Consider the following 19562-nt stretch of genomic DNA (forward strand, 5'->3'; position numbering starts at 1 on the left):
ACTCGGCGCCAGTTGGGTTCGCGGCCGTGAGCTTTGACCCGGTGACCTGAAAGTGCGTGGCCCGTCAGGATCGGGAGGTCGCCCGTAGCTGGAGCATATATATACACGGAAGGAGGAGAGCAACCGGCCTATACACCAGCAGCCCTCATCATTTCTCTCTCACCTCTATGGGGAGCCAGAATCGATAGCCGGTGCTTCCCCCCACTTGTGCACACGTATACCCGCGGGAGCTAGCTGTGCCGGATGATGGTTGCAAAAATCGATGCTTAAATCCCGACGATGCGACCGAGACCCGTGTTTATTGTTATACACAGCCGCGCGCGCGTATACTGTACCCCTTCCTCTGTCTTTTCCCGGCTCGTTTGCTCGCTCGATATCGGCACCCCCCCCCCCCGGAATCAACCCACGAGAGTGTAATATATATAGCCACATGTGAGTTTGCCGTATCGGTGACTGCTGAAAGTTGACTTTTTTTTTTGTTTTTACAAGGTTCAGGCGGCCCTTGGTGTATTTATAAAGGGTGGATAGGGATCGTGTGGGGGATCATTTTTTTCCTATCCTCTACGTATATATATAACCGTGCTGTAACTACACCCTAGGTGGTGTGCGCATTATATTTTTTGCCCTAAAGTCAACTTGTATCCCTTCCTCTCTTTTTGGCCCGAGCTCACCAACGCACAGAGCAAGAGATTAGGATCGAAATGTGTACACGTGTGATAAACTCCGGGAAAACTAGTCCGCGCAAGTTGCCCCGATGTTACCGATCTCCCGCAAGTGTACAAATAATCTCTGGCAATATACGTATATCCACTTGGATGCCGAAACCCGGCGAAGACCGCAAATTGCTCCAGACTTGTCTTCTTGCTAATCCCCGCTCTGCTCTCCACTGAGATACGCTCCTGCACGGAGTATAGGTATATATATGTACAAGTTCTACGAGGGATGGTGTCTTGGACTGCTGACTCGGGAATTATTGACATCTCGAGTAGGCGCCCCGAAACGACAATGATATAGGGTGCATTCGAATTTCCAGTTTTGGAGGAAGTTTTTATCCCAAACGCTTGGCAGGGCGAAAATAACTCACGACCGGTCGTTTCCTTTTAACTTGAAAAATCTATCTCTACCAATAAACTTTAAGGCATGACAATAAGCGGGTCCAAATGAGTCGCGAATTGTACAGCAGCGGGGGCACATCCAGCGGTGGCGCCGTCGACGAATTTCCCGTCGACCGACGACCGGAAGTAATAGCTCCTGGCGCTCCTTTTACCGCTATATACTGTGCCATTTTTTTTTTTTTCCAGAAATAGCTGTGGATTGTGTCCGTAGCGTGGGGGCAATTTTTCAATTCGCAATTACGCACGGACGCCCAACGAGTTCCCAAATAGATTGGCTTTCAAAAGTATAGCCGTCATTTTCCTTGTCAAAGTTATATTTACGTTCCTTGAGGGGGGCAGATAATTTCGCGAGAGTATCCAACTTCTATATAAACGGTTCCTCTACATGTACTGCTATCGCTTCCTTTCGTGCGTATCGATCATTGCCCGGGTGCTTTGAAAGGACCGCATCTAAGTCCACCCCCTTGACGGTAAAAAAGATGGACGAGACGGACAGAGCAATATCGATTTCCACTCTTTTGTTCCGATGAATAAATGCCGCGGTATATACGTATACAGAGAATCGATGAAAGAATTTTTATTAGCGCTTTTCTCGATACTTCCAGTGCGCGCTTCCAACTTTTTTAATGAAAAAAATCACGCCGAGGAAAGAGTCGAACTGATTGACCTACCGGAGCTACCCTTTGTTTTCATAAACAAGAAACAAGTATAGGTGAAAATTTACGCTGTTGTCCACATTTTTGATTAGGAGTAATAGCCCCCTAAATCGATCCAGGGCAAATATAAAGTGCTCCGAAGATTGTTCAAGTACTGAATAAGGGATATGTAACGAGAAAGGATGAGCATTTTTCTTTCTTCGAAAATCTCTTCGGTCTTGAAAAGCTTTTAGTAAGTTTTGTTCGGGCACGCAAGTGCACTTGTTTGTCTTGTTAATCCTTTTTCACAAGAGAAATAAGGAAATTCCAGAATCTACTTGTTGCATTTTTGAATGCATATACATATACGTATTTTGGCTAAAGAGTGTTGAAAGGAAGAACCTTTACGTGTATAAAAAAACTTCTTTATCGCGTGTTTGACATGATTAACGAGCTAATAACTCGAACATTTAATTTCACAGTCGAAAGAGAAAAAACATAAACTCCGGGCTTTGAGTACCTGTATATTACTTACGTATATGATTTCGAGCGAGTGCAGCGTTGGGAACATTACCGATATAAGGTATGGGTATCACGTTGAGCGCCAGCCGATTCCGAACTTTTAAATGCAAACAATGTTCCATTTCGGTGACAGCTCGACCTTATATATACGTAGACACGCCGAAAGACAAACAAAAGCGCGTGTTTGACATGTAAATCGTGTACCTCTTCATATACCAGAGTACGAACAGAAACGTCACGTAATGGTGTGCAGGTTGTTAGTTGATATTCTGAAATGATGTAAATTAATCGAGTAACGACTGTAATTTGGTGATTCGGATGTTTGTGCAAAAGCTGCTCATTCTACGTTACCCAGAAAAAGGGAATAAATATACATATGAAATAGTGCAAATGCAATGTCGTAATCACCAAATAGAGCGTACAACAGTCGAAACAATTCAATTATCTCCATTAGCTCGAAAATTGGCAGAAACGCGGTAAATTGTTCAAGCACTACTTGGCACTAAAAACATACTGTAGCTGAAGGAAAGTTGTAGCAGCATGTTGCGCTTGACCCACCAGCACGGAACAACTCTCCACCGTCTGTGTGTATATGCACATCGATTCGCGCACCAGCCACCTGCCTACATTTCCTCTTTCCCCCCTTTTGCCTACCTGCAGCTCTTTTTTTTCATTTTCTCGCTTTTTCTCCCTCTGTATCGGCTCTTTCATCTGCACCGTGTCCAGCTGGAAGCACCGTATCGACCTGCCTTTACGGTGATTTAAAATTTAACTTCCCCCCCCCTTCCAAACCTTCAGCTGAAGCAATTAATCGTTATTTAATTTAAACACAGTAACTCAATGAGCAACAACAACAACTCCGAGAGTAAAGGAGCCATCGCTGACGCTGCCAACAGTTTAAGAAGCCCCGAGGCCCCCGTGTATATATGTATAAGCTCCCTTTCCTTTCCCTTCAACAACACATGGCTACAAAGCAACAACAACAACAACAAGAGTATTAGCACTGCCGACAGAAAAGCATCAGCCCGTGATTGAGTTTTGATCCTCTTGGCTGTACTGGCTTTTGCGAGGTTTTTTTTTCCCCCCCCCGACCCATGGAGCGGCGTTGTCTGACTAAATCTACGTTCGTATCACTGAAAGTGACCGAAAACTTTTTTTTTTTTTTTTTTTTTTTTTCATCTTCCGCGCCAGGGCTAATTTTAACAATAAAACACTAGCGTCCGTCTCCAAAAAAACCTTGTTAATCCCAAATGGTAAAATGAAAGATAAAAAAAACTAGCAGCAGAGCTATGCGAAAAACAGCCACCGGCTTCCAAACAATCCATCCTATGTGTCATCCGCGAAGGACAATGCAGAGTACTTAGCGTGGATGAGCGATTGTAGGGACGTTCTCGCGGATCAAAGAAGAAAAAGAAGAGACGGGAAAAGTGGAGGAAACCAATCGGATGCCTAAGCTCCTGGGGAAAAGAAGTAGGCGGCAGCCGTGCGGGCATTCAACAGGCCAGCTCCAATAGCCACCGACCCGAATATGTTATATATATATATATATTTGACATCCCAAGCGCGCGAAACCCGCGTGCGGGTGAATTTATCGACGCGTGCCTTTCTCGATTATTGTCCTCCCTTCCGCTTTTTTTCCCTTCCTTGCCATGCTTTTGTCGCGTGGAAAAAAAAAAAAAAAAAAAGAACTCGAGTTTCGTTAAACGCCACGCGAGTTTTTCCCCCCTTTTTACGTGGTCGCCCATTGTTGGACGGGCTTTTTTCACCCCCCGGGCGATCTTCCTCGAGCACCTGCCGCTCCGAGCGCGTTTATTATTCCATCGGTTGTATAGGATTCAAGATAAATGTTATCTCTTGAATGGGAAAAACGGGGGCGGTGGTTCTTTAATTTCAGGGATGAGAATACAGACTGTTTTTCCCTTCTCTTTCTCTTGCGATGGAACAAAAAGCACTGCTGGCTTTTTTCCTTTTCTTTTTTTTTTTTTAACCAAACCCCGCTGTCGATGCGGGGCTTTCGGCTTTGTTTTTTGTTTTTTTTCGGGTACGGGAAAACATTGGCGATCGTCTCGAAGAAATAATAGATAAGCAGTGGTTTGAAAAATGTTTTTAAAAACTCAACCCGCGTACATAAGCGCCCGAGTGGGAAGGTGAGGGGTATAGTGTCAGCGCGACAGGGAGGGAAAAAACGGGACGAAGAGACGCGATGCCGAGAGAAAAATTACATGCAAAGCGACAAGCGGAAAAAACACACCTTCGCCAAACTTGGATAGTGAAAAAGACTCGATGTATGCGAGAGGCGGAGAGCTGAAGACGAGTACTCCCGAGGCGCGCCAGACCTTCTCTCGAGAAGCACTCGTTTTTTTCCTTTTTTTTCTTCCACCCTCTTTCGTCTCCAACGCCGCACGCGCCCTTTAATCCTCGCCTACAAACCGAAAGTCCGACACGCCTCTCTTTTATTTTTTTTGTACTTACGTCCCCTTTTTTTGCGCGGAGTAGTCGAGTGAAAAAAAACCCCGGTCGACTGTTATTTCCGTTTCTGGAAAATTGTGCGTACGCGGGAGGTGTGGGCGTGTGATAAACGAGGAGAAGCAACAAGTTACGCCGGAGAAATCGAGCCTGTGCATGGACGCGTGAGTGCTATACATGTGTAGGGATCGTTGTCAGCTACTAGAGAGAGAAAAAGGTGTTTCGTCCCGAGAGCACGCCAGGACTCATCTGTAAGGCTGATGACGTGCTCCCTGCCTTAGACACAGGGGTGGTGTGGGTTTAAAACGGACTCGATCGCGGTTATATACTAGTAACCGTGCGGGAATTTCGCCGCTTGATGGGAGAGAATTATTAGGGGCTTGGCAGCCTAGCGAGTAGAGCCTGAAGCGCGAGAGATGTGAGACGCCACACATGTACAGGGTCTCCGTGAATTTGCTGATTGCAGGGAGAGTTGATTTTGCTGCTCGGCTAATGATGTTTGGTTTGTACACTGTGTATTACATACGATTCGTACCGCTAACGCAATTAATTGATGGTTGGCATTACAAGCCATACTAAAATATACAACGAAAGTTGCTCGTGTTTAGTTATCGTAGCCTTTTTTTTTAATTGCACGTGATTGCCCTCGCTTTGTTGTTTTTTTTTTTTTTCTCATCAAGCAAGGGTAGCTATCATCAAATGGAAAAAAAAAAATCAAATAAAATCGGTAAAGTCTCATTTTCCGTATGGGGATCGATATTTGAAATCTCTCCGTGAAAACAGCCCGTTGTATCATATAGAGTGGAAAAAAAGAGATAAACGCGTACACGGTCAGAGATCGAGCCATATACCCATGTGGGCGCAATCGAGCGCAAAACATTTCAACCGCACTCGCAGCCCCCTATGGTCATACTTTGGGGCTCGCGTTTTGATATTATGACTATTATTACCATCCAACATCACGAAATGTTTTTGCTGAGCAACCCACTCCGCTTCTCCGTTATTTGTTTCGACCCACATTGTATGGATAATACAAACGCAAGAGCCCGTAAAATCCCGAAGTGAAATTCCAGAGCGTGGGTATGACGTCTTATTGATGATAATGCATGTACACACGCAAAATCGTTGCAAGCTCGCGTGGGTTATTTTTTTTTTTTTTTGTTTTTTTTACAAGAAGGGAATGGTTGCCAAGAAAAACGAGACGACAATAATTTCGTGTAGAGTATATTCACCGGTTTTTTTGGTATGAAAAGTTATTCGCAGCCACCCACGTCTTCTTGGAATGCGAAATTTTATCAGAGTACTCGACGAAACCCACAAAAAAATTAAAGATCCCGCCACATGGGAGGGGAAAAAAAAAAATACGACACTGGCATCGTTATCGACTTTTATTGCCGTCCATACGACCGTGATATTACCACCTACTATAGTGCAGGGGGAAAATAGAGGCAGAGTGATAAAACTAATTAAGTATGGACGCAGCTAGAGAAAAAGAACAGAGTATGCACCGTTTTTTTTTTTTTTGTTTTTTTTTACTCTTTACGAAACTGTAATTTCTATTTTTGTGCTGATGATTATTCGTTTGAAAAAATTCTTTTATACACGTTGTTACGGGGTGCAGCCGATGCGGAATTCGCGACCAGGCCTGTGTTACCCGGGTACCCTCGGCGACACCTCCAATAAACGTTATGCGCGGGTCTCGCTCTCTGAGACACCACCGGGGCCAAATATCGCGGTGACCTTGAACGTCGTCGCCTCTCGCGACGGCTTTAGCACGATACAAAGGGGATCGGGTATACACAGAATAATCACTCGCGAGGAATATGAGATAGTAAAATATATTCAAGTAAAAAAAAAAATATAAATACAAATAGTACTCGCGGGTGTAGGTGTGTCTTCTCGCACGTCGAGCGCGATTGCTCGACGTGTTCGCGGCGCGAAAACGCAAACCGGGCAGACCTACGCGGGCTAATCTAGGGCCGCTGCCCTTTACAATAGACTGCCTGTTGGCAGGTACTTACAGCGATGCGGGGGGTCGCTCCTCGTCGGTGCCTTGAATAGGCGGAAACTAGTCGTTGTTGGAGTGATTATGCAGAGGCCAGTAGGTGTCCCTACTAGCTGCGTGCGGAGGTCAAGGTCGTCGGGCCTGGCCTTGGTTCGACCTTGTCAACTGGTTCAGGAGCCGGGTCACGGCACCAACACTGTGCCGCGACGTCGAATGATCTCGAACGTTATCGGCGGATCACCCAATCACTCCAACACAAAATTTACGCACCAAAACAAACGGAAACAAGAGGAGACGGCAGAAAAACATCTCACGAGCATTCGCTGGCCCAAGCTAATCTAATCCCTTTTCGGCTTTTTCTTCCTTTTTCCAACTGTCCTCTACGTTTTTCCCTTTTCCTTCTTTCCCTATCGATGATGGCTCGACGGTATCTCACCGTCACAACGTAATGAAACATTTGCAGTGAAAATCGTTTATTTTTCACACGGAGCAAACGAGCAAACAAACAATTTATTATTTAAATCTAATTTAACTGGAATCGAAAATTTCTTACTTTTTTTTTTTTAGGTATTAACTACGTGGGTTCGATAGACTAGTGAAAAAAAGTTATTGCAGCAGTATAGTAGTCGTGGCAAGCTCGGCTTGTGTAAAAGACAATGTTTCGGTAGAGCGACAGAATCCTCGGAGATTAATCATCAGTATTCTCTAAAATAATCACTACTTCGAGTAAGACTGATGCATACTTTTAAAATAGCAAATTTGTATATATATATTCAAGTATCGAGTTATTAAACGACATGAACATAATACGCCCTTAAACCGAGTCAAGCTCCAACCCACCTCGGTCGACATTTCCTCCTCCAGGGGTAGTAATAAAGTTCCGTTCAGCGGCATCGGTAAAGCAATATCATCCGTTGCCTCATCCGCAGATCGAGGCCGCGTTGTATAAAGCCGGTCTATCCCTGAACTTGAGAGCTCCCACCTCGGCCACACGTTTGACCGTACGCTTTTTATATACCCTATTACGTGCATCTTTCGGGGGGAAATTGTGAAAAGTCAATGAGCAGCCCTCCGCGCCGAGGAGGTATACACACATGAAGCGATTAGCCGAGAGACCGTAATCTTCGTCTCTCTCTTATACGTCCCCAGCTGCAGTGTACCCCGAGTATATAGCTCTAGACGCTAAAGAGGATACGCGTTGCTCAACGACAGCGTGTACATGTTTGTAACGACTCGCAGTGCTCGTCGTTTCGGGGGTTATTTAGATTCGCTTCTGGCATTCCGTAAACTCCAAAAGTTCAAAGCTAGTGTCGCGCGGGCCGGAGGTAATTAGATATGGCGTTTTCTCGGCGTTCTTTGCCTCCGCGCGCCAGGATGTATGACGAGAAATTTTCTCAAGCCGCTATACCCTGATGCCGGAAAGTTGTACATTGGTTATTATTTCACTCTGCAACGGGTCTGCACGCCTATACGTGTTTTATTCGAAACGAAGTGAAACGTATACGCTTCGCTTCGCGATATAAATCTGTGTAGAGTTTGTCTACGCGCGAAGAATAAAAAATGAAATGCGCGTTCGAGCGAGGAAGGAAGAAAAGGAAAACTGTCCCCCTTTTTCGCTCTCCGGGGCAAAGCGTTGACCGCCCGTGCTGGAGGGTAACACACGTGGAGCTATACGTCTGGAGTATCCACAGGTTGGCCCTGCTGATCTCGAGCAATTTTCCATCATAATGTACCGAGGGATGCGAAAGTATACTTTATTGCTCGCGTTGATGAAACGAGAAAAAATTACTATACTCATCGAAAAAGGAAAACGTGATAGCTCGACGTGTGGTTCGGCAAACACTTTTCTATGGAAGTTGATCTTTTGGCTGAGGGAAGAAAAATCTACAGTATACATATATATACGTCACAGGAGGGGGCTCGATCATCTCTGCGCGGGGCATTGAGAAAAAAAAAAAAAGCCCGGAAAGTTCGATAACCCCTCGCTCTGTGTACGTAGGACCCAGTATATGGAGTCAATGCCGCTTCCGAAGGGACATATGTGTACCTACTCTGAATGGAAGGCGATGAAAATAAAAAGAAAACCGAGGGAAGGGGTTGGATGTGTCAAAAAATAAGGTGAGCGTGAAATTCAATGCGTGTGTATACACAGGGGGAAAAGACATTCATTACCGGGCCAAGTGTACGCCTTTTATCCGCTCTGCAGGATGCATCCGGTGGCTTTTTCTCTCTGTCTCCTCCTCTTTCTCCCGTGTTTGAAAAGAGACGCGCGAATACTTTTTCACTGTTTTTTCATCCCTCCCGACCTCCCACGATGTCGATCATGTTTACGTTGTACGACAGGCTCGCTCGCACATCCGTTGTGTTTTTTCCACCACTTGGCCAGTACCAAACAATATTGCCGATTACATGGCGGTTGGTAAATACATGTAGATAAAGAAAATGGTCTTCCCGACAAAGTTCAAGTTAAGTTTTTGCCGGGGGGGCAAAAAAAAAACAAAGGGCTTCTTTTCGGCTCTTGGAGTATATTCTCGACTCTTCCCCTTTTGTTTTTCGCGGCGTAAATTGCAAAGCTTGCGAGGGGACTCTCGACTGTGACCAGCTCCTTGGATGGAAAAAACAACAATTTCTCGAAGATGTATAAAAACAACAACTACGTGCGTGAAAAAACACATAACGGGCGGGTGGTCCGGTGCAACGGAATGTGCAGGGGTAAAGGGGAGGGAGAACAATCCAGGAGCCCCTGAATAACGCAAGAGCACTCGCATACCTTTATGTGGCAGGGGGTTACGCGTGGGTCAAAAATCCAGAGGCGGCTCAACCTCTCGTGGCGTGCACGAATATACGTGCGCGTACGTAGAGGTACATGTAGGCGCAAAAGAGCGAGAAGAGGAAAAAATAAAGGGGGGGGGAATCGATACACCGCGCTAGTACTGCCCCTACTCGCCGCTCGCTACACCAACTACACCCACGCGTCTACTCGTGACCCCGAGGGCTTATTTTCCAGCTTCCTTGCCTGCCTGCTTATACACCTCCCCTCTGTCGATGTATTATTTAGGTGCCCGCGACTCCCGACCTGCTTTTCGTCCTCCTCTTTCATTTTCCCTTTGTTTCTCTCCATGCCGGCCTCGAGATTCAGGCCCAAGCTCACGTAAAATCAGCTCAAAGGTCGTTTGCTTCGACTGCCATCATTATGAATAAATTGATATATACAAAAGTCAAGATGCTCGACAAGCCAAGTTGGATGAGCTAAATTGTATACGTGTGCGCTCATGCCGTACCTTTTTTTCTTTCGTTGCTGCTGTGTGTGTGCGACCCGAGAGGACAACCCGAGGGTTCAAGTGCGTCGGTAAAGGTGCGCCAAACTTTTTTTTGCGGTCCATATACCATGTAAGAGGAAATTCACTATACGCGCACGCGAACTTTGTAGGCGCGTATTTCGAGAAAGTTGGCTAATTTGGCGAAAGTCGGGGGGGTCTCGGGATTACAACGGAGCAACGCAAAGTTCGTTTCATCCCGGGATACCCTGTTGCTTTTCACGACCAGACCGGCATGAGAACCTGCCGCGTTTCGACGCGTCTGGTCACAATCGAGTGGGACCAAGTTGAAAAGTCAACGTTTGGTCGGACACGAGATTTTTTTTTTTTTTTTTGTACGCACGAGCCAAAGGGTAGAGCGTATCTGCATTCAAAAGGGGCGAAAGGGTAAACCAAGCGAAAAAAAGTCCAGAAATGTATACGTTAGCGAGAGGTGGCGCGCTCGAGTGAGGATATGCGCTGCTGCGAAAGTGTACGAGGCAGAGTGGTATACTAGTTTTGAAATTTCTCACGTTTTCGGCACACAGCAGGTATATATAAATATGTGTGGGTACACATGCATAACGTGCCAGGTTGGGGGAGGGGGTGGCTTACTCGACCGTATTAATTTAAACTTCGATGAGTAATTATATCGACGTTGGCTCCGGCTGACGGCGAAATTTGCTTGCAAAATAATATATGTATATACTCACCTGGCCGCGGATACTCGGTGGAACAACGTTGGGTGGAAGAGATGGCTCGATTAGATTGAGGATATAATTTGATGAGTGTACACGTTGTAATTTGTATGTTTCAGGGATGACGAGCGCTGGCAGGAATAAAACAACGACGACGACGACGACGAAGCTGCCTGTAGGTGTGACGACGTCATCGATGCCAGAAGCGGAGCCGACGCTGAGCGAGCGCGAGCTCATGAAAATCGAGTTCTACAAGACGTACGACGTCATGACGGGGGTGAGGATAGCCGCGACGCTCAGCGGCTTTTTCAGCATCATGGTACTGCTGGTCATCTACAAGAGCAGGTAGCTTTCTCTCTCTTTTTTTTTTTTTTTTTTTTTTTCTTTGGCCTTTTGGTGAAAAAAAAAAATGAAATGGCGAACGCAGGCGCAAGTCGAGCCGGCAGCTGGAGGATCCTGAACTGAAGGCAGCGGCCGAAGCTGCGGTGGCGGAAGCCGAGGCCGAGGAGCGAGCGCTAGCCGCGGCGCTCGAGGCCATCGCAAGGCTACCACCTAAGCCAGCCCGGGGTCCCCGGAGGTCGCTCTGCGTCGATGTAAGCAAACTCCCGTATAGTATACAATACCTTTAGTTACGGGTACGTTGGTCGTGGACGATAATGTTTAAAAGACGAAAGGAAAATTCTCGCCCGAAAAAACGTCAAGTACGAAATATTCACCAGAAATGAGTTCTCTCTGGCAAATATATATAAAATACAACATGTTTTAAGGGTCAGAAAGTTTTTTTTTTTTTAATACCGAGTCATTTTTAACGTGTACATACTTCAGCGAGATGCAACGAATAATAAACAATGAGCTATGTTCCGTTGGTGTAGAGCCACCTTGGATCCCCTTACCAGCTTTCTTTTCTCGTAAATGTTTTCTGTCTCTTCCGTTTTTTTTTTTAAATGACGATTATTTAAATTTCGATAAAATCCCGGGCCGGCCGTTTTACCACTTAAAGGTAAACGTAACGCATTCGACCCACCCCCTAACGCTACGGCAACCGCAGTCCAAACTGTGACGATAAAATATGCTTTTGTACTCGTAAACCGAGAAGAAGGCAATCGAGCCTCGGCTGCCGCTGTTCGCCCCGCCGCGCTTCGCCTCGGTCGCCGGGGACTACGATTCCCTGCTCGGAGCGGTGCCGAGGAGGTCCAGCCGGATGGGTCCGCACAGGCGTTGCAGCTCCGCCACCTGCAGCAGCACCGCAAGCAGCTACCTCGAGCGTCGCGGCTCAGCTATGGTCATGCCCTGTCTGCCCCCGCCACCGTCCTATCCGAGCAGGCGCGCCAAGGCCTACGACGAGCCCTGGGACCTTTACCACCACCATCCCATTGACATTCAGGTATGCATTGGCTCAGTCCCATCAGAGTACGCATTGGCCATTGTTTACTGAAACAAAATTAAAGTCCCAACATTGTATGAGATGTGAAATCCCACAGGTGATCCAGCCAACGCCGGAGTTGTCGCCGTGCGGCAGCGAGGCCGGTCTCTACGCGGCTAGCGCGCTGGCTGTGCGGCCCATAAACCAGCAGCAGTACGAGGTGCAAGTGGCGGCGACGAGGATGATGCTGGCGAGGAGGCCGCATTATCAGGGACGGGCGCCCCTGGCGTCGATGGTGAGCGTCGACCCGCCGGAGCAGGACTCGTCGCGCTCGCTGGGCACGGACTCGGTGTTCCGGGAGTTGCGGCTGAGCTCCTGCGCGAGGCTCGAGGACGACGGCCCCGGGCCCGCGGACACGGAGGACGAGGTGTCGGGCTTCTCGACCGACTCGTCGGACGGGACTCCGGTGGTCGCGAGCTCCACGCCAACGGGGCTCAAAAGGTTTCTCAAGGTGCCGCTGAAGGTCACGACCACAACGAACAGCAGGAGACGGCCACCCGAAAGGTGGGACGGTTGCGCTGGTTGCGTGCCGAGGCGGCGGCGGAGGACCACGACCGCCGCCTCTTCCTCCTCGCCTACCTGTCAGGCATGCATGACCATTAGCGCCTCTGTCGAAGCACTCAGGTGATCCCTACTGTCAGCTTGAGCGGCACTCTTTTTATATTTTCCATCTTTACTTTTTTAATCATATACATTTATTTGTATTGACCACAAATTACTTGGCCAACAATTTTCGCTTTTACATTCGATCCGACGATGAAATTACATTAACAAAGTCAATGATCGGTTGGATCTGTTCTTGGAACAAAGGAGATGTTGTACCCAACAAAATAAAATTGGATCAAGTTGATGAATCAGTTTCAATGCTTCACCGTCAAGTTAATTAATTTATCAATTTACATTTCAATGGCTTGCTTTTATCAGTTTGACGATGAATGTTTAACATTTAACGTACATTTGTTTAATCCGCGTAAGATTATACAAGACCAAGTAAAGATAACAAACCAACGAATCTTGAATATTTTGTCAACAGTTTTAAAGGAATTTCTTACTGGAGTGATATATTATTATCTTGACTACAAACTTCCTGTGTATGTTTCCAGGAAACTGGAAAACACCGACGTTATGTTCTAGTAACTATACCCATGTATACCGTTTTATTGGCCGTTTGCAGCTGATACAAGCTCCCTTGGGTTCAGTTCAAACTTAAAATGCTCTCTACTTCTGAATATATATCTCTTTTATCTTTAGCTTCGCTGTAAATACACTGGAAATACAATCACAATTTTTTTTTCACGTCAGTGTTAACACGATGTTTGATGATACGACACAATAATATTATACATGTATCTATGTGGTAATAAAAATAAACCTCGAGTGGATTTTCATCTATTACCAAGAAAAATGAAATTGTTTTTTAAAAAATAAACGGGATAAAGACACGTTGAAGATCCACAACGGGATTATTGTGACTTTTGTACAAATGTACAGTTATCAGTGTGCAATAAAACAACAAATATACGTGCATATTTATATCAATTACATAATTGTACATTCGTGAGAATTTAGTGGCACCATAGATGTTATAGAATGTGTCTGAACAAATTTTAGATCTAACATTCACACGTTTACTATATTTATGAACTTAGGCTATAAATGTAGATCTTGCCAAATATAGCAACATAGATGCTTAGAAAGAAAAAAAAAATATAGTCCACACTTTTGAACTCTCGTACACCTTTATAGCAACATAGTTCGCTTTACAATCAAAAATTTTTTCTACCACATTGAATAATCTAGCTACCCACTCAAATATACTTATAAAAACAATGTCACGCGTGAAAAAAAAAAACTTGAGTAAGAACTCGTGTACTGTAAAAAACAAATATTTAACACTCCAATCTCCCCTACAGATGCACTAGTACGATCGTATTACGTTATTCAAGGACCTTTATTTCGTCGATATGCATATATACGAAACACTAACTTAATTCACTGTAATCAAGATACAAGTATTGGGGTAAAAGTTCACAACCACCACGTCAACGAGCGATATGGTTTTGTCACACGCATATGGCAACGCTGATTAAATGAAAAAAAAATATTTTCCTTGGCATCGTTACGGAAAAGGCGATTATAGCCAAGCGGGTTTTCCGCGTCCCGATAAACCACACGCGCCTCATCGTAAGTTCGCAAGTGTATATACGTATCGACGGAACAAAGGCCACACCTCTCGAAAACGCCTCCAATATTTATTGAAAACAGAAATGATTGATTAATATCTACAAGTAATTTTTTCAAGGAGAATCCATGAAAATCGATGCTTCGGATACCATTGACGGGTTTATGCTACATGTCCTAGATTATTGTACATTTTATAAAAAATCAATATCCGCAAGCACTAGGTATACACGGTCACTACACACCCACACACATTTTATTATGTAAATGTACAAATTTCTGTAAATAATCAACAACAACAAAAATGAACCTAACCTAAAATAACCATTTTTTCTCTGTGTTTCTTTCCCCACTGCCAACAACATATGAACAAACAGCAGCAGGTCGCCGACGTCGACGACAACGAGCAGTAGCCAGAACAGCATAGGAGCAAGCTGTTTGGGCTCACCACCCCCGGCGCCTCAAGCAGGGCCGTCCAAGTCCTCGCCCATCGAACTGAAACACCGGCCGGCGAGCGGCGGTACTTCGCGGCCGGTGAGGTCGTCCCCACCCCCGACGGTCTGGTCGCAGGAGACGCTCTTCTAGGACTTCACAACCGGCGACTCGCCCATAAATCCGGCACTTGGTCGTGCTGTCGTCAGCAACACTTTAATGGTGACGATGGTTACTGTGCGCGAAAAACCGAGAAACGCTCGTATAGGCTAGCACGTGTTTGTACTGCTTTTGTTGATGTTGATAGTGTTGTTACTGTTGTTTCGCGAATCGGTCCCCTTACGAGCCGACGAACTGGTGATGTTTTAGTTTTGTGCCATAAACTCATTGACGTATCATCGTTAAGGTGATTGGCTTGATTATCAGTGTATCTCGTTTAATGACACGTAAAACAAGGTGTTTTTTTTTTTCTTCAATTTTTTGCGCATCGAAAGAGTCTTTTGTATACAATATGGGGGAGGAGTGTTGAATTTTAGATTTATATGAACGAGTTCTCGTGTACGGTTGGTACGTTTTTTTATGGCGGAGATAATTATACATACTTGGGAGAAAAGTTATTTTTAATAAATGTCGTTTATCAAGTACTATACTGTATAAATATCGTTTGATAAAGAGAAGGGTGGCGGGGGGTAATAAAGGGTGGACTCGTATATGTAGTTTGGTCAACTGTCTTTCAAACTCAACAAATATGTGTGTAAATGTGAGGGGAGGGTGGGTACGAAGTAAAGCAAGTGAAAAGGAGTTGATGAATTGAGAGCACTGCTCACACTCGGACAAAACTATTTCTATCTCGAAATTTTTTTTTTTTTTTTTTTTTTACTCGTTTCATAAGCAAAGAGACTGTAGGATAGAAAAATGGACACATTTCTGCTGATCATATGTTCGAACCTCATAAATGTTATCTACATCTGATTAATTGTTTTTGAATCAAATACAAGGTATACATTTTTTTTCGAAGTATTTGTTATTCTCGAGCGTTAAAAAAAAAAAAAAAAAAATCAGGTGGTTATCGCACATATTCCTCCGAGTAGCAAAATTAGCCAGTAAACTATCTCAGGACGAGCAACAAACACGAGCTACTTACTGCTGCGTAGCGCGTGAGATTAAATTCATTATAAGTAAGGCACCTGTCGAACGCGAGCTTTCCTCCGTCGCTGAAGCAGCTGTACGTGCTCGTACTATATGGATACAACGAGCGCCCGCGTCTCGCAATTTTACATAGTAATGCTTCCGTTAACTTCACCAGCAGATGGTTCAAAGTATGTTGCACATATACATGTATCGTGGGATTAATACGAGTTATTAGGTGGATGCAACTTGGTTTTGAAAAATTTCTATTTCGTCAAGAATTTCTTATAAAATTGGGAGCATTTTTTATTTTATTTGAGAGAAAAAAAGGGCTCTCGATTTCATAGTAAATAGGGAAGAATAAAATATTGTAAAATTAACAAATGCACTTATCTCTTTATATCTATTTCTTTGTTTATTCGTTTGTTTGTATGATTAATTGTTCAGCTAAAACAGCAAGAATTTAATTGTCACTCGGTGTGTACTCTACAGTATTGCTAATAAGCGAAACTTTTGGTTTGATGAGAAATCACGATTAATTATTAGTTGGATTTATGATTTTTTTTTTTTTTTTTCCGTGTGGCAAAAAGCTCTCACCAACACTGAAAAACAACGAGCTTCGGCCGATTATTCACCCTCGGGCTTTCGTGTGCACAAACGGTTAAATGTATAGTTCACCCGTAACCAACTAGTTGCACGATCTAAAGCAAAAAAGAGAAATTGGAAGGAAGTGACGCGAGCGCTCGTTCCGTACGTACAATCCCCGGCGTTAAATTTACCGCTAAAAGAGATTTTACATACTCGCGGGGTTAACGAAGCCAACAGCAGCAGCACAGCACACATCGTGTACAAAAAAAAAATGGGGGAAAAAAGAAAAGAAAAACAAGGGTTTTTCAAAACATAGTTGTTGACGGTCATGTAAAAAAGGGGGATTTGTACGTGTGTGCATGGGTTTGTTTGTGCCGATACATGCCGAGACTAAATGAAATTTTTGCTAGGAAATCAAGAAAAAGAGGCGAGTCGTCGAGTGTAGGAGATTACGAAATAAATTAAATACAATTAATTAAAAAAAAAAAAAAAATTTATCTTGTGGAGGGGGCCAGACTGATTTGCGAAATAAAACTGACAGAAGTGAAGAATAGGCAATTATTTTTATACGAACGTGATGATAATCAAGTTTGTGAAATACACAGCGATAAAAAAAAAAGATATATTGTGTGCGCGTATTAAGAAATTTTCCGAGTAAGAAAAAATAATGGCGAGAAAACTATAAACTGTCATAAACTATAATATAAAAAGTTATTCACACAAAGAAGCCTACGTACAAAGCTCAGTTTCAAAGTTATCCCACCGAGGTGAGATGTACCGTCGAACTGAGAATTGGAGCGAATTAAAATATGTAAATTTAATAAATAAAAAATCACGATACAAAGAAATCGTCACTATAGTCGTTGTTGTTGATTCGTGTGGTTGTTAGATGAACTGAGAAATAAGCGCTAATATAATAATGATAATAATGAATCATCGTAATAATAACATAACGAAAAATTTATTGTATATGAGAAAAAAATAATAATGTAAGGTGGGTAATGTTGGAGTTAACAGCATTGGAGCAGATGTATGGAAAGCGGTAATGCATGAAGTTAATAAAACTTGTGATCGATGTTTTTATTTTTCCTAAAACATAAAAGTTGTTCAAGAGAAAAAAATTATGCCCTCCTGACTAATTTTTTTTTTTTTTACGTTTTCATTTATTTTGTACGTTTGAGAACTAAAATAGCGCTGACTTAGTATTATTGACTACTTTTTTTCAATCTGACTTTTTTGTACGATTTCTTTGAAAAATATAAGTGTAAGAAGCATGTGAAAATCAATCACAAGCGATGACGAGTCCAAAACGAGAAAAACCTACTACGAACAAAAAAAAAACAGGTATTCCTATGACTTGAATATCTTTCAAGAGTTTTGAAGTGACGTTTTGAATGTGCGTGTACGTCTGTGTCTGTATTTCGTCTATTAATGTAGCACATGCGCTTTCGGGGAAAAATAAAAATACTTGGGTAAGTGAACATTGGATTTTTAGATCATCAATTTCATAAATGTACGATGAACCACTGATATCAACAAAATTCGCATCTAAAATAAACAATATCCTTCGGATGCGCGTGTGTTTGTTAAAAAGAGTATGAAACGCAAAATTTAGCTGTAAATTTAATTATTCAAAAATGTCTGTTGCGTATGAAAAGTGTTAAAATTAGTTAGGTGTACATAACTACTGTGAAAAATGACACAGCAAAAATTTAACTACAGGTAATAAAAGAGGATAATAATCATTGTAAAAGGTAAAAACAAAAAAACATAGTCCAAAGTTTAAAGTGGAAAATAAGTAATTGATAATCAATGTCATCATAAAAACAAGATGATTCAACGAGAGGAATTTTCTGATGATTTTTCTCATTTTTCCTTCAAATTTCGGAAACATGCAAAAATGGAGTTGTTGTAACTTGAATTTGTACAAAATCTACTGTAGTAGTTCATTTTTCTCCCTCGCGATGAATCCCTCGACTTCGGCCTGTACAGGAGCTTAAATTCGTAAGCGCTGCCGAATTGCCAAAGTAACAATCAAACTTTATGTAATTGTAAAGAGGTTTAATAAAAATCCTGCAGAGATTTTTAGGTGTATAATATAGCGAGAATACTCGAGTATAAAACAATTCTTGGCGGAACTTTGTAGTCTAAAATTTAAAATAAGATTAAGAAAAATTCTACTAAAAATCGATGAGTAATAAAAAAAATTTTAATAAACTTCCCCGGTGCCTTCCTCCTGCACTTCTTCCATTGATTGTTGAAAACACCCACATCCAACGATTTACGATCGGTGCACCAATAAATATCATTTTTCAACTATGTTTCAGTCACAACACCTTTATTACGTTCTTTCATCACATTCACTGAAAAGTTTTTTAGTTTCTGTAACACGTACTTTTTTAATTTAACTTTTTAATCAAAGCACTAAAAAAATGTACGGATGAATGAATTTTTTAAAAGTCTCCTTCGGTAATTAAATGGTACTTTTTCTGTACACCTCCAAGTGTCTGTAAACTGAAGAAAACAAATGAGTAACAACTTATGAAATAGGTTTTCTTATCAGTCTTACGTAGTCTTAGATCTTCGTATTTTTATAATTTTTCTACTTTTCGACGCTAGATAATGCAAACAAATAAAAATTCTAGACCTGGTGCCAATATACTTGCTGTCGAGTAATTGACACGCGCAATACTATAGATACGTTTACACGGAAAGTATGACACAATCATCGCTAGCACTTACAAAAAAATACATTTTACGATCACGTATCATTCTACTTTTATTTATAAAAATTTTTTAGGTGAATCGACTAGAAACTTTCATCAACCGTAATGAACTAATCGATTCGTGGATCATCTGTGCCTTTATACCATCATTCTCAACTTTTCTATGAATTTTCATTCCGCACATCTATCGTTGTTTCGAAGAGTTGAACAAAATTCATGGACATTACAATTCGTGCCAAAATAACTGGGTTGACAGGTAACTCTGGATAAAATCGACATTCGCGACGACGCATTGCTCGTATGCAAAAGATAATATTGACGGAAGCAAATTTTTTTTTTCCCCCCAT

General features: G+C 43.0%; 1 protein-coding gene across 1 annotated transcript; it reads left to right on the plus strand.

Moving 5' to 3' along the window:
* The first annotated feature begins 9966 nt into the window (after positions 1-9966).
* On the plus strand, positions 9967-15130 carry LOC106641246 (uncharacterized). The gene is made up of 6 exons (XM_089596280.1): positions 9967-9982; positions 10857-11082; positions 11165-11330; positions 11834-12121; positions 12219-12784; positions 14722-15130. Exons 1-6 carry the CDS (start codon positions 9967-9969, stop codon positions 14924-14926), a joined length of 1467 nt encoding a protein of 488 aa, XP_089452406.1. The 3' UTR covers positions 14927-15130.
* The last annotated feature ends 4432 nt before the right edge of the window (positions 15131-19562 follow it).

This window comes from Copidosoma floridanum, unplaced genomic scaffold (genome assembly GCF_036245765.1).
Source record: "Copidosoma floridanum isolate Cflo_tuat_1 unplaced genomic scaffold, Cflo_Japanese_pri ptg000030l, whole genome shotgun sequence".
NCBI lineage: Eukaryota > Metazoa > Arthropoda > Insecta > Hymenoptera > Encyrtidae > Copidosoma > Copidosoma floridanum.

Bases quoted from the DNA above. Each gene is read 5' to 3' on its own strand.
- LOC106641246 (XM_089596280.1), top strand. The intron at 11,331-11,833 runs GTAAGCAAACTC...TAAACCGAGAAG, and splicing joins GGAGGTCGCTCTGCGTCGAT to AAGGCAATCGAGCCTCGGCT. The intron at 12,785-14,721 runs GTGATCCCTACT...AACAAACAGCAG, and splicing joins GCCTCTGTCGAAGCACTCAG to CAGGTCGCCGACGTCGACGA.